The 24,595-nt window shown below is 39.6% G+C and overlaps 1 protein-coding gene across 1 annotated transcript in view; it reads left to right on the plus strand.

Moving 5' to 3' along the window:
- The window catches only part of LOC141165496 (uncharacterized), a 29,407-nt gene extending 5,287 nt beyond the window's left edge, over window positions 1–24,120 (plus strand). Inside the window, exons 5-10 of the mRNA XM_073651127.1 lie at window positions 320–373; window positions 5,055–5,096; window positions 10,041–10,124; window positions 10,805–10,870; window positions 17,023–17,643; window positions 23,944–24,120. Of these exons, the coding sequence (XP_073507228.1) occupies window positions 320–373; window positions 5,055–5,096; window positions 10,041–10,124; window positions 10,805–10,870; window positions 17,023–17,637 (861 nt within the window). The 3' untranslated portion in view covers window positions 17,638–17,643; window positions 23,944–24,120. The remainder of the gene's footprint in view (window positions 1–319; window positions 374–5,054; window positions 5,097–10,040; window positions 10,125–10,804; window positions 10,871–17,022; window positions 17,644–23,943) is intronic.
- Window positions 24,121–24,595: the final 475 nt, after the last annotated feature.

The following is a 24,595-nucleotide window of genomic DNA, read 5'->3' on the forward strand; positions in this document are numbered from 1 at the left end:
TACCGAACCACATCAGAGAAAAAGAAGGATTCAAGTTGGCAGACACCTCAAAATTGACATATCAACTGATATTGATTTCTTATGTACCATTTAATTGTAGACTAAAAATAAAATTTAAATATTTACATAGTAATTAAAATAATATATGTTTTGTTATCATATATAGTCAGTTACAATTTGCCGAGGATTATGATATGCTATATTTAAAATACAAAAGTCCATACCAATTTATGAATCAAATGTAAATAATAACTTGATCAAACTAAGTTCCAGTTGGAAAATTAAAATTTTAATGAAATGGATTTTTTTTCCATTTTAGAAAATGATGAGTGAGGACTTAAAATGCTCACATCAAGAAATGGGAGCCCGATTGGTAAGAAAAAATATGACAATATAATATGGAGGTCAGCATAATGAGATTTTAGAACGCTGTGAGATCTCATTCAGACATCAGTATATTTCATATACACAAACAAAATCGTGCTGTGGTCATCAGTGTTTTGGATCAGTGTGTCAATGGTGTTTGGTCAGTGTATTGTCAGAGTTTCATCAGTGTTTTTCAAGGATAATTAAATAAATAAATTACAAAGCTTCTCCTATACTTTGCAATGTTAAATACGGACAGCACACGTATGTCATTCGTGTGCTGTACGTATTTTTCATGGACCCATAGACTTATATAGGTATTTTCATCCCTGCTGCTGAAAAAAATGTATATGTCCCCTTGATTTTTCCATGGACACATGGTTTGTGAAAAGACATGGACATGTGAACAGCAGCATAGATTATAATGGGTACATGTTCTATCAGTGAAAAACACAGACAGAACATATACGCATCTGTGCATACTTTGGTGCTTTTTTTCCCAGGCTTCTATGGAGAGCCTGAAAAAAATGCATGTAAAACACAATTGGGTTTTCAAGTGCAAATCTGTGCTTTTCTGCACTAAAATCACATTAAATAATATAAGCAAAAAACGCTGCATCTGATCTGTACCAAAACTACACAACAAGGCGAAAGCACAGCAAGAAATTGAACAAAAAATGCTTATTTTTTCTTTGCAGATTTGAAGCAGTTTCACATCTGCCACATGTCAATGCCTTCAGTGTTTTTGCAGGGTTTTTCACCCATTGTAATTACTGGTAAAAGCTGCAAAAAAAATGCACATAAAAACATGACAAAAACATGTATTTTTTAATGCAGCATTTTTCCTGACAAAGGCACACATTTTTGATGCAGCAATATCTGCAACAAATAGTTAAAATAGTTAGAGCACATAGGCCAAGACTTGGGCTGCATGCATTTAAAATGAAAGTAGGCGTTACCAATGTGAGACATGTAGATCAGTGAGCAGACTGTCAGTCATTGCATGTCTCACACTGGTAACTCCCCCTTTCATTTATAATAAGCTCCTGAGGCAGATTCTCAGGGAGATCTATGTATGGCCCCTAGCTCTTGTCATCTCATTTACATATTAAGAAAAACATAGATTTCTCTAGAAATAAATATCGGCTCTCAGATATAAGGTATCATTTTATTTAGCTTTCTATAACCTACGTGTCCATATAGCCAGCTCAGGAGGGTTGATCCTACTGACAGATTCCCTTTAAGATCTGTGATCTGGATGAACATATCAGGTGTCCATGAGAGGATGAGAGGGCCAAGTCATGAAAAATTTTTAGGTCATTTTCTACTAAGTTTGCAAAGAGGAATTTCCCAACCTTAGGTTTAGAAGCTTTTATGAGTGATTCCATCTACAGGGCAAATTAGCCTTCCTCAGAACTTCTTTGGCGGGGCAAAATATCTCCTGGCTGCCAAGGTAGATTGATATTACTCATCAAAAATCTGGACTGCTTCAAATGGGGCAGGGGGGGTTTGTTCTTCCTGATAAATGAGAGTGGTGCTTCCTTAACTATATAAACATTGAAGTGGGCAATAGTACCCCCAGGAGATGATTGGGATGCATGGTTAGGTTTGAGAATTTTATGTGCACTGTTTATGATGAAGTGTTATTCATGGAGGCTAGTATAAGAAGTCTGGTCAAGTTTTTAAGGTATTAAGGCAGTTGAGAGAAGGAAACAACTTCAGGAATCCCTCTGAACTGTACACTGTTTCATCTGCTACTATCTTTTAAATCTGTAGTTTTTCATTTTTAATGAATTTACCTATTTTTGTAGGGAAGTGTGCATATCTGCAAGAGTGTTGTATGCATTCCTCAGGTCAAGCAATTTATTTTCAGCAGTGTTATACAATCTTTCCTCTACTTTAGTGTTTTCAAATAACAGCTGTGTAGAGAAGTCCAACTGCAAGGACATCTTAAGTGCCACTTGGAGTTCCTTCAAATACTCCTGGGTCACTATCTGAGATTAAGCCTGTCCTAGAAGTAGTGGATTTACTGTACAGTATGAAGTGTATCAGGTGGGGAACAGCCCATGTCAAGCTGATTGTGAGAGTCTAATCTTCGCTTCTGTGGGCTTTGTAGTGGAGGAACAGAGCCAGAAGAGTTCCGATGTGTCTCCTGAAAGATAGAGAGGCCACTGCTGCAAAATAATTTTAGTATGGCGCCACACAGAGATTTGACGGTTTATGAAGCCATTGGCTGGCATCTTCTCTAACTGCTTGCAGCAGCCAAAGTCAGATCAAATGTACATATGGGAGCTTCGCAATGGTGTCTGTCGGAGGCTGGTGAATTATTTTTTGAGGAGAAAGCAGAGGTTCTGTGGGCTTCCTAAGCAGCCACCACAGCTTCCTGCAGTCTTCTGTTTGCCAGATTTTGGGCTTCTCGAGGAGAGGGGTCATGAGGTACTGGCACTGTCATCCTTAGGTGTCTTTTCTGTTCAAGAATGGTTTCTTTGGAGAGGAAATTGAGAAGAGGGTATGTGAGCTTTTGGAGTGGACATCACTGGTGTCATACGGAGAGAAGCTTCCCATTGATGATTGCTTTTTGTAGCTCTCAGTAAAAAATTCTGTTAATCTCCTCGATTTCTCTGCTGATCTGCTATTGTGGGACATCATTAGGTAGCTTGTACCTTCCTATGTCCTATAGAGTTGGTTTTGTGCTGGCAAAGTAACATTTTAATGTTGCTTGAGGTTTATATCCCAGAAAGGAAAGGAAAGTTGGGTCTTCACTATTACACTTCAAGCCACGCCCCCTGACATGTTGATATTTTTAATGACACCATTCATATTACCATATAATGTATTGGAAAATGGTTAAACAAATTCAAAGTGATGTTAAATGGTGAAAAAAATTCTGTGGTAAAAACTACTCAGTAAAAATCAGGATTTTCCAAGTCTTGCACAGATTTTTTTTTTCATTTAGCTATCATTTTTTTGTGCATTTTTTATTATGGATGAATGGTGACTGAAAAACAACAATTCTGATTTTTTTTTCTCATTACAAAATTTACCAGTTGGGTTAATTCATTTAGCATTTTGATAAATCAGACTTTAACGGATGTGGGTGGTGACTCCAAATATGTTTAATTTTTTTAGAATGTTTAAATTTAAAAAAAAATTTTTTACATTTTTAAAAGCGTTTTCTTTTTACTTTATTTTTAAAAGGGGACACGAATATGATTGCTTATATTATTTACTGCGATACCGTAGTATTGCAGTTTATAAAGTAGTTCACAATCTCCTTCGAAGATTAATAAATAAATTTGGAGGATGACCAAGATGGTGACACGGCTGTCATAGTAACCCATCCATGATCGCATCATAGTGCCCAGAGGGGAGACGGTATTTGCAAGCACAAGAGTGCCTTTCATTTAAATATAGCTGTCAAAGATTTAAAGTGGCAGTTAAATGGATAACTGGCCATGAACAGAGCTCAGTTTGTTAAAAGGCTTCACCTCCTTAGGGACAATTTTTTTACATAAATATGTATTTTGGAATGAGCATAATTTTTGCAATTGGGTTTCATTACAAATTGTGCACTGTTTTGCTTTCACAGGATCTTTGGTTCTCTGGAAATTCAACTTTAAAGGGAACCTGTCACGTCCTATTTACTATCTACACTGCCTCCATTGCTTGGTAGTGATACAATGTGCATCACTAACAAGCTTTTATCATTAAAATTGGTTATAATATAATGATTTTATAACATTTTATCACATATCCTACCTGCTCGTTTTCAGTCATAGGGGTGTGATCCTGCTATTCAGTCACTATTGACGCCGCCCACATATTTGAATATTGCTCCCGGTGAGCACTGATATTTGTGAGGCGCATGCGCAGTTTTACATGTCCGGCTTCGGGTCCACGCATGCGCAGTGAGGCTGTGTACTTCACAGCTTCACTGCGCATGCGCTATAACGCTCTGTTCCCCGCGCGTGTGAACTACATAGTCTCACTGCGCACGCGCGGGGAGCAGCGGCCGGACATGTAAATACGTTGGCGGTGCCAGCAGTGACTGAATGTGGTGCCGCCCATGACTGAATACAAGGATCACACCCCTATGACTGAAAACAAGCAGGTAGGATATAACTACATAAAATGTTATAGATTCATTATAACACCACCAATTTTAATGATAAAAGCCTGTTAGTGATGTATATTGCATCACTAACAAAGCAACGGGGGCAGTGTAGATAGTAGATATGACATGACAGGTTCCCTTTAATGTGGTTTGTTGCTATAAATTAGCTGAAATGGTAGTACAACATAGCAGTATAATGGGAGGCCATATTAATTTATAGGGCATTGCTCTTGAAAACTAGAATCCAAAACTAGGTTATCTTCTGAAAAGATTGCACAAACAATAATGTAGAAAATTTAGAGAATACAGAATGATGTACATTGTCAGGAAAGTGCAGTATTCATTTTGAGGCATAAACAGTTTGGAGCCTAGTACTAAAGTGATTAAATATTATCTTTTAAAGTCAATTGCTGCAAACATAATAACATGCTTTTCTCCCCGACTCTGTATGAAGCATCTGTCTCAATACAGTCTGCTAATTCTATCCAATATTTCACAGTAATCCATGCATATAAATGAACAGCAAATACTCTTGAAGAACAGTTTTAACAACATAACTTGTGATTTTTTTTAGAAACTCGGAAACTTAAGTGGATTATATATGAATGCAATCCTGGTAAGATACTAAAGGGGTTCATATACATTATATACAGTGAAGGAAATAATTATTTGATCCCTCATCATCAACTACAAAAAACATCTGACTGCTGTGCTTGCAAACAAGGGTTTTGCCACCAAGTATTAAGTGTTGTTTGCCAGAGGAATCAAATACTTATTTCTCACTGCAAAATGCAAAACAATGTATCTAATTTATACAATGTGATTTTCTTGATTTTTTTGGGATATTCTGAATGTTAAAATTAACCTACCCTTAAAATTATAGACTGTTCATGTCACACAAATTACACATGGTGTCTTGATGAAAGTTGAAATCCTTTACTGTTACATATTGTGTAATTCATTGTGAAATAAGTAATGTATCAACAGTCAATGGAAACCTAAACCATCAGCCACTTGAGAGCTGGATACTAAATCACAAAAAAATCAAAAGAAAGAAAATGGAAATGTTGGCTAGGTCCAATTTCTGTGAATCTCATAAGGACAACTTATATCAATTAGTAGTGTGTATGGCTCCTACATGCCTGTATGTATTCCCAACAATGCCAGGGAAGCTCTTCTAGAGACCTGGATCATGGCATCACTGAGCTCCTGAACAGTCTGCGGCACTAGTGTTTGGTCTGTGAAACTACTTGGTAGTGTCTGATACAAGAGACAGCAAATGGAATCAATGCCTTTGTGATCCAGAAATGGTCTACAAATTCTGGCTTCATGAGGCATTGTCCTGCATCATGAGTAACCCAGGGCACTGTGTCAGGTTTGATCATTGCTTCAGGGGTTTCATCCTGGTACATTGCAGCAGTCACAGTACTGTTGGCCTTCACTTGAAGGTCTGTGAAACCCTCCAAAGCAGAGGCGTAGCTAGGGTTTTGGTTCAGGGGGGGCAAAACTTCAGAGTGGGCCCATAACCATGTAACCCTGATTACAACTATGGTTGCGCACCCAGATAGTGGATATAAGAGAACCTCTGCAGATGTCAGTGCTGTTACTGAAAATAATCTCTATACAAAGACCAGCACTGATATTACCGCCATATGGAGACCATATAGTGGTATATACCAGTCCTGCAGAACATATAGGAGATCACAGCACGGTTATATATTGTAACTTACAGCTGACATTCTTTCTGATTAAATTGTTCACTTTTCCCGTCTTTTCCATCTGGCCCAGACTGACATGACAACTTCTCCATCCAGGACTCATCTGCAGAGATCACAACGAAGACACATTTGACTTCTTACATTTCAGGCCCCGTCCCCATCTATTCCCAACCTACACAAATGCCTCATCCTGCTGATACCCCAGTACTGAGCCTCTGTTGCTGTACTTGTCCCTATTACTGCACCTATTGTGCAACAAACCTCTAGAATATAGTAATGCCATGTGTAAGTGTCCTGGAAAACAGTGCCCACATTTTGCCCCCTAGAAAGATATAATGCCCTTTGTCTGCCCCTTTGACAATCACAATACCCTGAGTTCCCCTATAACGATAAGTGCACACTTAACATTTAATAACGTCCTGAGTCTCCCCCCCTGTACAGCTCCCCTGTACACAGTGTGATGCTCTCTTATACACAGTATAATGCCCCCTCACTGTATAGTAACTCCCACACAGTATACTGACTCCTAAGTAGCCTCCAAACTCATGGCTCCAACACTGTATGATGGCCCCAAACTGTGCAAAGACCCCACATTATCTCCCACACTGTATGACCCTAACTGTAATCCTCACACTGTATAAAAAGCCTACATATAGTATAATGCACCCCCATAGGCAGACTCTATATAGTATAAAGCACCCCATAGTCCTCAATATAGTATAATGCACTCCCCATAGTCCTCGATATAGTATAATGCACTCCCCATAGTCCTCCAGACAGTATAATGCACTCCCTATAGTCCTCCATATAGTAAAATGTACCCCCATAGGCCTCCATATAGTACAATGCACCCCCATAGGCAGACTATAGTATAATGCACTCCCATAGGCCTCTATAGTATAATGCACCCCATAGGCAGACTATAGTATAATGCACCCCATAGGCAGACTATAGTATTATGCACCCCATAGGCAGTCTATAGTATAATGCACCCCATAGGCAGACTATAGTATAATGCACTCCCATAGGCCTCTATAGTATAATGCACCCCATAGGCAGACTATAGTATAATGCACCCCATAGGCAGACTATAGTATTATGCACCCCATAGGCAGTCTATAGTATAATGCACCCCATAGGCAGACTATAGTATAATGCACTCCCATAGGCCTCTATAGTATAATGCACCCCATAGGCAGACTATAGTATAATGCACTCCCATAGGCCTCTATAGTATAATGCACCCCATAGGCAGACTATAGTATAATGCACCCCATAGGCAGACTATAGTATTATGCACCCCATAGGCAGTCTATAGTATAATGCACCCCATAGGCAGACTATAGCATAATGCACCCCATAGGAAAAAAATAAATAAATACAATACTCACCTTTCCTCCTCATTCCCCTGCTGCTCTGAGCATCCACACATCACAGAACAGCAGGCCGGCCGCCAAGTGATGAAGTCAGTGATAGGCCTCCATATAGTATAATGCACTCTTCATAGTCATCCATATAGTTTAATGCACTCCCCATAGTCCTCCAGACAGTATAATGCACTTCTCATAGTCCTCCATATAGTATAATGTACCCCATAGGCCTCCATATAGTATAATGAACCTCCATATAGTACAATGCACCCCCATAGGCAGACTATAGTACAATGCACCTCCATATGCACACTACAGTATAATGCACACCCATAGGCCTCTATAGTATAATGCACCTCCATAGGCCTCTATAGTATAATGCACCCCATAGGTAGACAGTAGTATTATGTACCCCCATAGGCAGTCTATAGTATAACGCACCCCATAGGCAGACTATAGCATAATGCACCCCATAGGAAAAAAATAAATAAATACAATACTCACCTCGCCATGAAAAATCAAGCCCTCAAACAGCTCCATCAACAAAAATTAAAAAATGATGGGTCTTAAAAAATGAGGACACCAATTTTTTTCAGCGTTTAGAATTTTTTAAATCACTTAAATATTAAAAAAAAAAGATATGTTTGGTATAGTCACAATTACACCAATCTGAAGAATCATGTTCACTTTTACCACATACTGGATGCTGTAAAATCAAATAAATCAACAACAAAAAACACTAGTGGAATTGCATTTTTTTCACAATTTCATCTCATTTGAATTTTTTTTTCTCATGAAGTACATGAAAAGTGAATGTAGTCATTCAGAACAATCGCTCGGCCCACAAAAAACAAGCCCTCATGTAGCAACAAAAAAACAGTTCTGGCATTCAAAAGAAAAAAAAAAAAAAAAAAATGGCCTGGACAGGAAGGGGTTAATAATAACTTGATGCGTGTCAAAAAAACAGTCGGCCAAAAATATGCTCATCTAAGGTCTTACCTTCACAAATAATAGGGGCCCGTGGGTTGAACCAGAGCATCAAGTAGAATGTTACAAGAGAGTATCCTATATCAGATGCCTAACTTCAATCTCATGAGCCCCCATTCATCATGTGAAAAGCTGGTATCCTTTTATGTGGCCGAAGGGTGCTTAGACCCTCTCATGCTGCAGGGCCAAGGTGCTACAGCTACCTCCGAATCCCACCTTACATTTATTATGAGCAGCGCATAGTGTGTAAAGTGGGGAGGTTGTTTTATACATTTCTTTCAGACTACAAACCTGATGACAAGAGTGCATTATATGTAGGACTATACCATTGTGTATAATAGAGGGGGATGCTGTAATTCATCAAAAGCGTCATACCAATCTCAACAAACCCCATAAATAAATAAATCTCAACAAATTTCATAAATTTGGCAGCACAAATCTAAACCATCCCTTAGAGATTCCAAGTTTTTAGTATAAAAGAGTGAAATCAGATTCTACTATTTACCCCTAAAATACTATGGTCACTAGTGAATGCAGCAGCTATGTGCTTGAAATAGGTAAGGAGCTCTCCAAGGACTATCCCATTGTCTCCAAGGATTGCAAGCTGCCAATTGCTTACTGAGCTTGTCACATGCCCTTCTATGTAAATAGGCATGTATACTCTGCTGTACATTATATGAGTGATGAAGCTCATAGAATTTTTTATTGTATTGCCCTTAGAAAGGATTTATAAAAGTTAATAGATTGTGCACCTAAAATCACTGCATACAAACTTACACTGTATCCAGTGATTTAATAAGATAGGACCAGAGGCGCATCTAGAGAATCAGCACAGTAAAGGCAAAACACATCTGCGAGGGCCCATAATTTAGGTAACCATGTTTTCAACTATGCTGGCGCATCCTAATCAGAGTTGGGAAGGGGAACCTATGAAGATGACCATGCTGTTACACTGAAAAAAAATATCACTATACAAAGACCAATATAAATAATACTGGCCTCTGAGTCCCCTCACATAAATCAAAATGTCTTCCCAGTCCCCTCACATACAGTAATAATGGCACCAGATTTTGAGAGTAGCTGCACTACTGGGTAAAAATCAACTAGGGCCTCAAAGATTGGAATGCTGTAATTACTGTAGAAATTGTAACATGGAATGATGGTAAGAAATATTAGAGCTTATCCTATCAAAAAACAAATCCTCATTTGGGTAGGTTGACAGAAAAAAATGGCTTTTGGGAAGGCAATGATGGAAAAATAAAATAAATCTCTGTGTTCTGAACGCTAAAATAGGCCATATCCTTAAAGGTTAATTAGCTCTTTAATTACCTGCTCTATGGAAATAGCATGTTTTGGTGTTGTTTTTGTTGTCAAATTCAGGAGAAATATATTACAAGGACCTGTTCTGTCTCTTCTATCCACTTCATTGGTTTTTTATTTAGGTTTTTTTATTTTATTTCTCCTTGACATTTTGTTTATTTTCAGAAAGACGACGTTCATACATTCACCTGGAATTTGATACAACAAAGAAAATTAAATTATTTTATGCAGTGTGCGTTCACCGAAGTGGTAAGTGTATCTCTAATGCTTGGCACATCATTTTTGAGATTGTCAGATAAAATTCTCACCAGGCTAACTGTTTTGCACGTCAGTAACACCACTTTGAACAGTTACAGAATTTATGGATTAACATATTAAAAAACTGTGTTTTTGATATTAGTTGGAATTATGCTGCATTAAAGAATATGAACGTCATAGAGCTACTTTCCTTACTAAGGTCTCCCCTATCTCAGTGCAAAGAGTGGCTTCTGCCATGGTACACTCAGTGTCAGCCTTAGTCAATGCAGCTTTCAATAGTGAGTTACCAGATGGTAAAACCCTTTAAGAAAGATATTTCTTTGTGATCCTAATTTAATGTGTATTAAATAAGTTGTACAATAGTGGACAACGACTTATTAACTGCTTATTTGTCCGATATAGAAGACCTCTCGGTTCGGCACCGTTGTAGCAACGTCGGTGCTGTGAGTTCTGGTGGTCACTTGACAATGTTATATCAACCAAAGGCCATTGATTGACTATTCATTATTCCATCAGAGCAGATATGTGGCTGCTGAAGCAAGTCTTTGATGAAAAAGATTAGTAAAGTATCTAGAGCCCATTAATGCCGGGGTTATAAAGCATTATTGTTTCAGAATTGTAAGAAAAATCTGTGCATCTAACCACATATGTATTATTTGTTTTACCAACAGAATATTCACTTGAATCAGTGCAATGTGGATTTATCTGGCATCATGCAATCAGTACATTCTGTGACTGTAAGACAATATTTTTTACTTCCGTTACTTGGTTTTAACATTATTATTAGGAATGTATTCAGAAATCTGAATACATAATACAGTATTGCTTTATATATAATAGAAAAAGTCAGTAGCAATATCATTACAGAGCCTTCATTTTGTGTAATGCTTATTAATGAGTTTTGCTCCGTTATTAAATTGGTAGAGTTAGCTACACAGCATGAAAATAACAATTAACTTTCCCTTCCCTGTTATGAAAGCTTTAGATTTTCAATGTTTATAGCTCATTGCAAATGGTACAGACTTCCAGAGAGTTGCTGAACATGAGCAATAGCTACATACAAGGCTGGGATCTGACAATTAGCCCCCGAGATCCCAGACACCACTCTACAGCACATTCATTTTAATAGAGCAGTGAGATAGCGCTGCTTACCTCCTTCTCCCTCTCAGCTCCTGACCTCAAGCTGTTGTTATCAGTCTTTCAAAAACACAAGCCCCTGACTCCCATAGAAAGCTTTAGCAGATCTCATAATCACTGCTAATTGAACTGCTGAACTTGTTCTAAAGTCCCCCATACACTATACAACCCAACTTTTTAATGATAAGGAATAGATACAAACTGCAGCACAAATTGAAATTTTCATTCTACGCTAAGCCAGTACCCTAACTTTGCCCACCCATAAAAAATATTGCTCCTGCTTTAAGACAGTATGGAACCCCTTTCATGGCACCCACAGTGCCCCCTACCAACAGTGTGATTCTCCCACAGAACATTCCCTCCGGACATAGTATGATGTTCCCATAGTAAATTCTCCCACACACCGTATGATGCCCCTATAGTACATTCCCACACACACAGCATGATACACCCAAAGTACAATCCCCTACACATGGTTTGATATCCCCATAATATATTTCCTCACACATAGTACCATGTCAACACAGTACATTTCATTAAATGGCGTATAGTGTCCAAACAGTACATTCCCCACATAAGCAGTGTGATGTCCGCATAGTATATTCCCCCCACACAAAGTCTGATGCCCCCCACACACTACATTCCCTTACATAATGTATAATGTCACCCCATTCATACAACCCTGCTACATCAACGCACACCTCTGCTATATCCACACACAAAATGCTGCTACATCAACACACACAGTTTTTCTATATCAATACATAGCTCTGCAACCTCAACACCTACATAACCTTGCTAGATCAAGAAAACACAATGCTGTTACATCCATACAAATACAATGCTGATACATCAACACAAAACTCTGCTAAATTAACACACATCACGCTGCTACAACCAGAAACACAGCTAAGCTATATCAACACACACAGCTCTGCAACATAAACCCACATACAACTCTTCAACATCAGCACACACAACACTACTGTATCAACACACGATAAACACTGCTACATCAACACACACAACTGTGAAACATAAACATATACACAACGTTGCTACATCAACACAAATATAATGCTGATGCATCAACACATAGCTCTGCTACATTAACACACACATCATGCTGGTACAACAACACAGAAACATATGCTATATCAGCACACACAGCTCTGTAACATCAACTCACACACAGCTCTGCAACTTCAACCCACACACAACTCAAACAACAATACTACATTAACACACACTACACACTGCTACATCAACACACACGACTCTGCAACATCCACATACACACAACTGTGCTACATCAACACATCCACACAACTGTGCTATATCAAAAAACACAACTCTGTTAGATTGACACAAACTGTTCCACTATATCAAAACACACACAACATTGCTATGTCAAAACACACAACTCTGCTACATCAACACACACAGAACTCTGCTAGATAAAATACACGTTCTAATACTACATTAAGGCTATGTGCCGACGTAGCGTTTTTGTAGCGTTTCTGTGGCGTTTTTACGGCTGTCAAAATGCCGCAAAAACGCTTGTAAAACCGTCTACCATGCAAGGCAATGTGAATTCGGATGTGCTGTGCACATGATGCGCTAATTTGTGCGCCGAATTCGCATTGCGTTGCAAAACGCAGCATGACCATTTCTACCGCGATTACGCTGCAAATTCACGGCCATTGAGGAACATTGAAACGCAGCAAACCCGGAGGTATATGTGGATTTGCTGCGTTTCAATTAAATTCAATGGCCGCGAATTTGCAGCGCAAACACTGTGTGTGTGGTACTCCTCTTCACCCCGGCTACCACGCGGTGAAAAAAAGAAATAAAAAAGTTAAAAATAAACAAAACCTGTATATTCACCTCTCCGGCGGCCCCCGGTCTGCTCTCCGGTCTCTTCCAGTCTGCTCCCGCCCACGTACTCTCTCTTTGGCATCCCGCGGTGTACTGTCAGGACCTGCGGTGACGTCATTTAGTCACCTGATGGTCACGCGACCGCTGACATCGGCGGTCATGTGTTGGTCGCGTGACCATCAGCTGACTAAATGACGACACTGCAGGTCCTTACAGTACACCGCGGGACGCCGAGGAGAGATGATCGCTGCCGGGAGCAGACTGGAGGAGACCAGAGAGGTGAGTATATAAGTATTTTTTTTTTATTAACGTTTTAATTCTCTTTTTTTTTGCTATAGATGCTGCATTTAAAGCATCAGTTGTTCGCACATTATAAATCCGTGCCGGTTGCATGGATTAATATTGTGTGACCAACTTGTCAAGCACTTGTCAAGCACTTTTCCAAGTGATGGAAAAGTGCTTGAAAAAACGCATTCGAAAACGCTGAAAAAACGCTTCTCTCTGGCAGAAATAACGCATGTAAATCTGCATGCGTTTTTTCTGCCAGAGAGAGGCAAAAACGCTCTGCATCAAATCTGCTACGTGGGCACATAGCCTTACACACACACAGCTGTCTTAATTCAACATACACTATTTTGCTATATTTAACACAGACAACACTACTCCATCAAAACACACACACACCTTGCCTGTGTCCTACTCCTCTTTGCTGTTACTTAGACACATAACCTAAAAATGGTATGGCCTTCAGTCCTTACATACACTAAGTGGTAGATGATGGATCTGATGGTTCTCTTCTCCACCATTATATTCAACTGCATCTATGTATGCCCCAAGGACTCAGATACTGCTGAAGTCAGGACATACATCTAACCTCCCAGGACAGATCTCAAAATTTAAGACAGTCCTGATGGATCTGAGATTGTTGGAAGGCATGCATACAATTTTGATAGCTGTCAACTGAAAGATGGCTAGGCCAGCAACTATTTCGCCCAGCTCTTCCATGTACAGAAGTGCTTGCTCTGCTGCTGTGCTTTCTATGAAAGAGCTGGTATCTGAAATCTCTGTTGGTGGCTTATCTCTTAGAGAACAAAAGGATCAGAATTCTGAAATCAGACATGCCAGATTCTTATCTTCATCCCACATTATCCATCAGGGAAAGGAGGCCCCCTGTATACATTAGACTAATGACTGAACTCATGGATATCGGTGGGTTGAGCTGACATTAGTCTAACGTCTATGAGGGCTTTAAACCTCCATCATCTCTATATGTGCTTATTTTAGAACAAATGCACTGACAGTCATAGTAGATCTTTCAAAAAGACAAAGAACCCTATTTATTGCATTTGTGCTGTTATTTTGCCTGTTTTTTACAGTTTTTCACCTGTTTTTCATTTGCGTCTAATGCTTCTTTGAATTTGTGCTTTTTTTAAAGTCTATTTTATATGTGTTCGCCTGCTTTTTTCTTATGTTTGCCATTGTGGGTGAAGCTTAGACTTTCCAGATGTTTTTGGCTGATTCATCAATTGCAGCTTTTCTAAAAAGTAGCTAAATTTGTTGCAAATTTACTCCAATTCTTCTTGGAGTGATTTTATGTACACCAGATATTTAGACTCAATTTGCGCACCACTTTATGAAGCGTGCATCTTGGTAGGCTAAAAAGTTTGAAGAAATGGTCAAAAACATAAATAAAGTCCAGGTTTTTGCTTTGCACAAAATTCTTCAACCTTGTGCTCAACTTTGAAAAACTTGCTGAAAAAAAAACAGCATGAATACCACAAGGCAAAAAAAATTATGACTTATAAAAAACCAAATGATGAATCTGGACCAAAGTGCACCAGAGCCAAAATTTAGAAAAATTCAAATTATTTTCTTTATTAAAAAAATCTGTCATCAGGGTTTTGCTGTGTGACCTGACAGCAACATGAAGCAGGGGCAGAGAGCCTGATTCCAGCAATTTATCACTTACTGGTGCAGTTTTCCTACAATCCCTATTTTCTTTGCTGGAGATGTAGCAGTGCTCAGAATGCTGAGCTGTGTATAACCCCGCCCACATCCCTGATTGTCTGCTTACTGTGTACACAGTACATTGTCAACAAGCCGCCAATCAGTGCTGGGGGCGGGTTTACACAGATTCGCCTGACTGACAAGCAAGTGAGACCCAGTGTGGCCGTAATAATTTCCTGCTGATAAAACATTGATTGCATTGAGACTACAGCAATCTACTGAGCAAGTGACATCCCTGGAATCAGGCCCTCTGCCCCTCTATCATGCTGCTCTTAGGTTAAGTAGCAAAAACCTGGTGACAGATTAATTTTATGTCACCAAAATTACATTCAGCGCAAATTAAAAATAAAAGTGAGTCACCCAGTGAATGGAAACACACACACAGCAAGAGGCAATGCATTAAACTAAAAAGTTATATGAGAGTTAAAGACTACAAAGATAACTGTTGTACAGCTCAGAGGTACACTTAAAGGGGCTGGCCACCTGTTCAGGCTTTTCTTTTTACTTAAATGTATGTAATTTGGGCTAAATATTATATTTTCAATTGGGTACATTACAAATTTTACACCATCTATTCCCTGCACATTCAATTTAAATGTAGTCTGTAGCCATAAATCAGCTAAGAAGAGCTCAGAAAAAGACAGATAAAAAAAAGTCAGAAACTTTTCTTTCAAAGCCTGTAAAAACTAAAAATTGCAAAATTGGAAATGAAACCCAATTGCAAAAATGATTTTTAGCCCAAAAAAGGGATTTAAGTAAAAGAAAATAATGTCCTATAAAATGGTCAACCCCTTTAAATATTACTTGAGATATGTTATATTACATATCAAATTAGCTCAATCAGTAAGTAATAGACTGGAAATAGTATATAATGTAAATGCCATGGAGTGATAGTCAGTTGAACAAACTCTAAAAGTACACCATACACAGTACATACCCGAAGACTGCCATCCCACTGGCATGATGCCAATCTCGATGTGCGTTTCAGAGTAAAGCCTTTGTCTTGCGCTCTATCACCCCAAGACATTATAGAGTACCTTTTTTGAGGCTGTCCTTTTTAATATTTTCCCCAAACGTACCCTTAGGTCATCAATTTCAGACTAGTGGGGATGCTGTTCCATGTGCCGGCGACGGACGAATGTGCATGCAGAGCAGAATTCCATAACTCCATCAAATGAATAGGTGATTGGCAGGGGTACTAGGTGTCGCACCACCACCGATCTGTCATTGATGACCTGTCCTAAAGAAAAGTCATCAATATAAAAGTACCAGACAACCACTGTCATAAAAAATGGGCAGTCCAAGATATTTTCTAAAAATCACTAATTAGCAAAAGTGGTCAGAATTCACCCTCATGCCGCATCTCACAACTCTCTATGGGCCCTCTCACAATCAGTGAGATCTCGCTCTTTGAACTTATCCAGCACTGCTACATACTTTATTAAACTGTTAACGAACGATCACTGCTCTATTGATATCAGTGTTCAGTAGAGGCTTAGTAAAGTACACAGCGTTGTTGGGTTATGAAAGGGAGATCTCATGAGGGGCCACAGAGGGTTGTGGGATCCCACTGTGCAAAAATTAGGCTCTTTTAATACTTCTGAGCACTTTTATTACTAGGTTATAATTAGAAAATCATCAGTCTGGGGTTGTCCACTCTTTTACTAAATAAAAAGGTCAACCCCACAATGTTGATAGTTACTCTATAATGGAGGTGATGAAGGATATTCATTTTTACCAAATGGGGAAAAAAAAGAAAACATACAATCAAGGGAAAGCACACAAAAACAAATTAATTTACAAAACAAGGTGAACTATGGATGATTTGTTTCTTTTTATTTATGGCACATACTTTTTCTTTCTACAGGGCGGATGTCTTATTGGTTCTGGATTAAAAATTGTGGGTGACACAATTGGTTTGGCTACTACTGTGCTTAGTGGTGCTGCAAATTTAGCTGGTAATTTGGCTACTGGTGTGCTTGGTGGTGCTACACATTTAGCTGGTAATTTGGTTAATGGTGTGGTTGGTGGTGCTACACATTTAACTGGTGGTTTGGCTAATGGTGTTGGTAGTGCTACACATATAGCTGGTAATTTGGCTACTGGTGTGCTTGGTGGTGCTACACATTTAGCTGGTAATTTGGTTAATGGTGTGGTTGGTGGTGCTACACATTTAACTGGTGGTTTGGCTAATGGTGTTGGTAGTGCTACACATTTAGCTGGTAATTTGGCTACTGGTGTGCTTGGTGGTGCTACACATTTAGCTGGTAATTTGGTTAATGGTGTGGTTGGTGGTGCTACACATTTAACTGGTGGTTTGGCTTCTGGTGTTGGTGGTGCTACACATTTAGCTGGTAATTTGGTTAATGGTATGGTTGGTGGTGCTACACATTTAGCTGGTGGTTTGGCTATTGGTGCTGGTGGTACTTTACAGACTGCTACAGGTATAGCTGCTAGACCTGCTGGATCCTACAAAGGCTAACCACAGGTAATTTATAGCATAAATTTAAGCTTTGTAATATTTACCATAATCTTAAAATCTGCAGGGAAATTAAATATTTTTTTTCTGAAAACATATTCACAAAATTTTAACAGTTTAAAGCCAGTTAAAATGACAATCGTCTCTGTAATAGTTAGGTTTATTATTTATGTACCAATTTAAAATTGTGAAATCTTTTTCTGAAAACAAAAAAAAAAACTATACATACATTTTTGCTGGAGTTTTACCAGCAGAAAACAGCTCATTATCTATGGGGAAATTGGAGACAGCAATTGTTCAAACTTTCACTTTGTGTGTAAATGATGTAGAAAATCAACAGGGGGTCATACACATGGCCAAAATGCTACTACACATTTGCTAAAAACCCAAGGCACCTTATTACACCTTTGTTATAATATACAGGCATACGGAGTGAGATCTATCAGAATAATGGCAATGCAATAATACTGTTGGTGGTTTGAAGAATCATTTCAAGTTTTTTTTTCAAGGGTTGTTGAGCTTTAAAAAAAATGGCAATTATTAGAAAAACACAATTGTATGCTAAATAACAAAAAAGTAAAGCCAAATCACTTGTTAAATTCCACTGTTCTGTATCTTTTACATTGCAGCAGCAATGTGGCTGCTGCAGCCAGTCATTAGCTGCAATAGTTATACCAGGATGCAGTTCACATGACTTCTGCAACCAGAGATCATCAGGGGATCTTAGGACCATAAGCAACATGGCACAGGGGATTTTTAGGCTCATGTTTTTGATGCAGCATGATATAATTCCAGCAAAGCGGATGTGATTTATAGAAATCTCATGCTAATGAACTTTTTTTTTACTCAGCGTAAACTGTCCTGTGGTGCTTGTTTCAAATCCGCAGCGTGTCAATTTCTCTTGTGGGTACGCTTAGTTTTCTGTGAGTATTTTCCCCATAGACTTGCATTAGATGCGGGGAAATCTGCAGGTAAAAAACGTACATGCGTTTTTAGTGCATTTCTGCTGTGGAAACGCATCAAAACGCAGGTAATCCACATGTAACTGTATAAATTAAAAAATTTCAAAGCCAAATATCAGAATTAGTGATGAGCGAGCACTAAAATGCTCAGGTGCTCGAAGCTCGGGTCGAGCACATTGGAACACTCAGGTGCTCGACCCGAGCAACGAGCCGAATGTAAGTCTGTGGGAAACTCGAGCATTTTTCTGGCGGTCCCCCTCGGCGGTCTGCAAAAGGTCAAAAATTGCCCAAATCAATGCGAACAGTGCTCAATGAAACGTCAGGCAGGCAGAATATATAGGCAGACAGGCAGGCAGGGTATATAGGAGGGTGCGTGAAAAACATAGCAGGGCACTTGGAACACACTAGTGCCCTCCGATTTTCATGCACCTTTCTCTTTAAAAAAGCCGGCAATTCAGCAGCGGCATACACCAGTACCCGTCAATTTAGAACAGAAAGAATAGAGCATCACACTGATTAGATAGATAGAAACATGTCAGTCACATATATAATAAGTACAGTGTTGGTTACTGTACTTGTCATTTATTGTTAAAATAAAGGATTTATTAAAAAAAAATGGCGTGGGGTTCCCAGTAATTTTAGTCTCTAGCGGAGGTTAAGCAGATGGCTGGGGCAGATGTTTGAAGCCAGGGAAGGGGGTAATACCCACAGAGCTTCCCAGGCTACTAATATCAGCCCCCAGCTGAATACCTAGCCTTTACTATCTATTAAAATGGGGGACCCAAAAAAAAATTATGTGGGTTCCCCCCTATTTTAATAGCTAGCAAAGGCTAGGCAGATAGCTGGGGGCTGATATTAATAGCCCAGGAAGAGTGCCATGAATATTGGCCCCCTCTCAGGTTAGAAACACCAGCCATCAGCTGCCCCAGAAATGGCGCATCCATAGGATGCACCAATTCTGGCACTTAGCCTCGCTCTTCCCACTGCCCTGTAGCGGTGCCAGTGGGGTAATAGGGTTGGGGTTGATGCCAGCTTATAATGCCAGCTGACATCAAGCCCAGGTTAGTAATGGAGAGGCGTCTATAAGACACCCCCATTACTAACCCCATAGTCAAAGTTAAAAAAAAACACAGACACCCAGAATAAAGTCCTTTAATTGAAATAAAGACACATTCCTTTAATGCTCTAAATTAAACCCTACTTACCATCACGCCCATTCCAGCTGAAGCCAACGATCTCCTGAAATAAAAGTAAAATAATGAACCAACCTCATCCTTACCTTTCCATGGTTCTCAGGACGGCCTCAGCTCTGCTACATTGACATGACAGGCTGGAGCGCAGCAGAACGGTGCCATCCAGCTTGCCATGCCGCAGACACTGAGAAGCTCCTCAGTGAAGCTCCTCAGTGTCTGGTTGTGACGGCATCCAGATGAGCCCAGTTCATGTCCAATGAACTCAGCTCACCTCATGCACGTCACTGACAGCGTGGGAGAATTTTCCTGCGCTCACCACTTGAGCAGGAGAATTCTCCCATGCTGGGATGGCATTAAGATGACAGGCTGGATCACAGCAGAGCGCTGCTGCTGGGTACCGGTGTATGCCGCTGATGAATTGCCGGCTTTTCATGTTTCACTGTGAGCACTGTTCCCATTGATTTGGGCAATCACTGTAATGCCACAACCACCATGTCTGCGGCATTACAGTGAGTGGTAGACAATCCCTGCATGATTGGTGCTCTAAATAGCGCCAGACATGCAGGACGGGGACCTGAGCGCCCGAGCATCTCAAAAGTACTCGGCGAGCTCCGAGCATCTCGAGTACTGAGATGCTCGGGCGAGTACCTAGCAGTGGTGAGCATGCTCGCTCATCACTAATCAGAATGAATCAAAAACAAAGCAGCTTTATTTAAAGCATGAAATATCAAAAAGAAGCAAAAACTGAAGTGTCAAAACTCACCAAAAGCACACATCGTGGTAATATAGCCTTAATTATTGTTTGACTATATTTGCATCTGCCTACATTCTGTTTTTTAAAAAAGCTGGACAACTCCTTCTAGAGCCACGTATGCAGAACACATTTTTTAAACCCATTGATTGGTGGTTTAAAAAGTCCAAAGATCTCACAATTGTTTCCTTTCCGTAGCAAATAGTGTCATGGTTGCAATGCTATGATTGGTAAATTTAAAACTGGTTTTATTAGCACAGATTATTTCTTAGAACAGGACCAATTTTTACATTCCTCACCTTTTGGATCTTTGTAAAATTCAATCTCTTATTCCTAACATAGTCGTAGACATTAATTAGATAGCTGACAGCTGATAGCCATATCTCCCAAGACCCCCGTGCACAGAAATGTTTGTTTCATTTGACTCCTATGGCAGCAGCTTATCTCTTTGGCATACAAGAGGATCTGCTGCTGACACTTAGGCTGTGAGCCCACAATGCGTTGTTAAAGTGTTTCTGCAGCGACAAAAACGCTGCAGAAATGCTTAAAAAACGCATGGTAGAAGGCCTGCCATGTCCCCCAATGATAATCTGCATGTGCTGTGCACATGCTGCGGAAATTTCCGCTGCGGATTATCATTGCGTAAAAAAACGCAGCACTACCAATTATTTTGCAGAAGTGCTGCGTTTTTTCCGCCATTGACTTGCATTAGAACGCATGGATTCCGCATCACTGTATATGTAGATGCGCATTCCATGCGTTCCAATGTGCGGATGGTACCCGGGTCTAGAGAAGAGGAGACTCTCATCTGGACCCGGGTACCATAGAAACTGTGAAAAAAAGAATAAAATAAAAAATAAATATATACTTACCTCAGTGTGCTCCTCATCTCATGCTGGCAGATCGCGATGGACCGAAGGACCTGACGTCATAGTCATGTGACGGGTCACGCGACGCTGACGTCAGCAGGTCCTTCAGTGTACCGCGATCTGCCGGCAGCCAGGACGGTGAAACAAGACTCCGGGGGCCATCAGAAGTTAAGTATATATTTATTTTTTTATTTTTAACCATTCTTTGGTGTCACAGTATATAAATCCATGCCTTTTGCATGGATTTATATAGTGTGACCAAATTGACAAGCACTTTCCAAGTGATGCTAAAATCGCTTGGAAAGCGCTTGTCAACGCGCATGTGGAAATGCATATGAAGAACGCTTCACATCCGCATGTCCCTGGCAGGAAAACGCATGTACAATCCGCATGTACAATCCGCATGTACAATCCGCATGTACAATCCACATGTACAATCCACATGCGTTTTTTCTGGCAGGGAGATGCAGAAACGCTCAGCAAAATCCCGAGCATTTCTGTATCGTGGATACATAGCCTTAAAGGGACCTTGACAACTGATACATACTGCCCAACCGACAGGCATCATGTATCAGTCTGTGGCTGTATTATTTCAGCAATAACTCTGAAATTCTGCAGTGTTTAAAAAAAAAAATTAAAAACTTAGAAGTCAACAGTGTCCAAGCCACATGGCAGTAGAACAGGTGTCTCCCCAGCGGATTCACCCCACCTGCTCCCTTTAAGTGAAGGGTGTCTCCCTGTGAGCGTGTATAGGGAGAGACCTACCAGTCATTGGCAGCAGGCGGTAAGAAGCCACTGGGGACCCAGCTGTTTGACTAGTCGCTCATGCAGCTCAGTCCCCAATAGCTTGTAAACTGTGTTTTTCTCTTCAACCCTTGGAAGGTGACATGTTTTTATCAAGTTAATCACTAAGCATCAGATCCATGAGACACGCATGCAAAATGGAAGCAAATCAGAAACCACCCGATCTGCCTCTGTGTGTCACAGAACCCCATTTAGTTGGATGGCTGAGTCTGAGCCGTAATTTGGATGAGAATTGGACATGCTCTGAGTCTCACGGATCTTGCTCCCGAATCTGTGATTTTAATGAATGTAGGAATACATTCATTTTATGCTGAGTCCGAGTTCTGTCTGAAAAAAATGGCACAGCACTCAGACATGTCAAATGCATGTATGAATGTAGTCATCCCTATGGCACATCCAAGTGATGTCCAATTTTTTTCAAGGACAGCACTGGAACCAATAGAGTAAAATGGATGTATTCACACATTTGTTAAAATCATGAAGCCAAAAGTGAAATCCGTGAGACTCAAAGCAGGTACTATGCTGATTCTATTTGCGGATCAAACATGGCCGTACAAGTCTATCGGGATCTGAGGAAGACAGAAGAAAATCAGAAGGCTTCCCTATGAACTTACATTTTGCATGCGTGTGTCACAGACTTGTTGCTTAGTGATAAACTTGAATAAAAACATGACATTCTGGGGTTTTTTATTGGCTTGAAAGCAAGCACACGTCTTCAGTGAAAAAAAAAAAAACAGAAGAGAAAAAAATGGAAACAACTAGGATGACACCTGGGAAAAAAAATCTATCCATTTCTCTAGAATGGCAACACTTTCACAAATGTGTTTATCTAGTTTAGACATAAAAGTCATTCAATCTCACTAATCTCAACATGCCCCAAGCTTCATTCACTATCAGCCTGATTCATTATTGCATTTGCACCTGTTTTTTGTTGAGTTTTCGGTGTTTTGACCCTTTTTTGCTTGCACCAAATTCACCTTTTCAGTTGTGCTTTTTTGAACTCTATTTTACATGTGTTCGTTTTTTTTTAATTCGCCGCTGTGGATGTAGTTTAGGGTTTCCAGATATTTTCGCCTGATTCATCATTTGCAACTTTTCAAAAAGTTACAAGATTTGTCACAAATATACTCCAGTCCTGGAGCCCTGGAGTGAGTACGTTTAAAAGTATTCAGCAATTTTTGTGACATTTTGCACTTAAAAGTTGCAAAAATTATCTAAAACAGAAGAAAAGACCATTTTTTACTTTGTAAAAAGGCATGAACTGTGTCTGTCATGTTGCAAAGCGACTTAAAAACACCTTCAAATGATGAATTGGGCCCTTTGTGTCTGCAAGACAGAGGTATCTCATGACAATGGCGATCTTAAAACTGACCATACACATTTGCCAAAAGTCAGCTCGATCTGCTGCTTACAATAAGACCAGTGATTGATGTAATGTGTATGGCCTCCTGGGCTCTTGGTTTTCCAGTGATGTTGGAGGCAAAAGTGTCAGACATATTGGTAGATCCTATCCTCCCACTGAAATAAGCATAATTGGGAATACATCTTATACCTATCTGTAATAGATTTCCATACTTTTACAAGCTAAACAAGGTTTCCTAGAATAAGTTCTTAGTTATTTGAATCTCTTGTGTTCAATATATCTTAAATATTCCGTAAGTGGTTTAATAATACTAATTATTATTATTCTTTGAATACTAATTTGTATTATTCTGTACATTTTCTTTCAGGCTCTCTATTGCTCACTGCTCAGGAGTCAAGAAAGTGATACATTATTAATAGTTCTTCACTTATATTTCTTCTTTCTTGATCTCATGAAGGCGAAGTTCTTTGTCCTTAATTCTCAGCTTATCTGTATTTTCACTTGTATCACTTTGTTGTTAATAAAAACAATGCATTTACCTTCATACATGTGTTGCGTGTACTTCTTATGTGTTTCATTTTTCAGCATGGATATACATAGTAAAAAAACAGATTGGCACTGCTTAAAGAAATAAGCTGTTTGTATATAAAAAATATATCTAAAAAACATCAGCCTGTACATTGCAAATGGAGTTCGGGTATATTTCATCTCAAGAGGTGGCATATACCAACAGAACGTTGCAAAACACATTTAAAAAAACACTACCATTAATTTTTTTATTCAGTAAATGTTTGTATATGTGCATGTAATGAAGTGTGAATGCATTAATATACTCAACTACCGCTGCTCTATCCAGTGTTCAGCACCGTTGTTCTCCTCTTCTGAGTGACATCACCGCTCTGCCGACTGTCTGGGTCACACTGCGCTCTGCTTGACCCGTAAGTGACTTTCACAGTGTAAGTTTGTGGAGCGTCAGAACGAGGCTCCATTGGCCTACATCGTAAAAGAGACTCCCACTC

Source organism: Phyllobates terribilis, unplaced genomic scaffold, assembly GCF_046119375.1.
Source record: "Phyllobates terribilis strain yellow unplaced genomic scaffold, ASM4611937v1 Scaffold_11__3_contigs__length_659146591, whole genome shotgun sequence".
Taxonomy (NCBI): Eukaryota; Metazoa; Chordata; class Amphibia; order Anura; family Dendrobatidae; genus Phyllobates; species Phyllobates terribilis.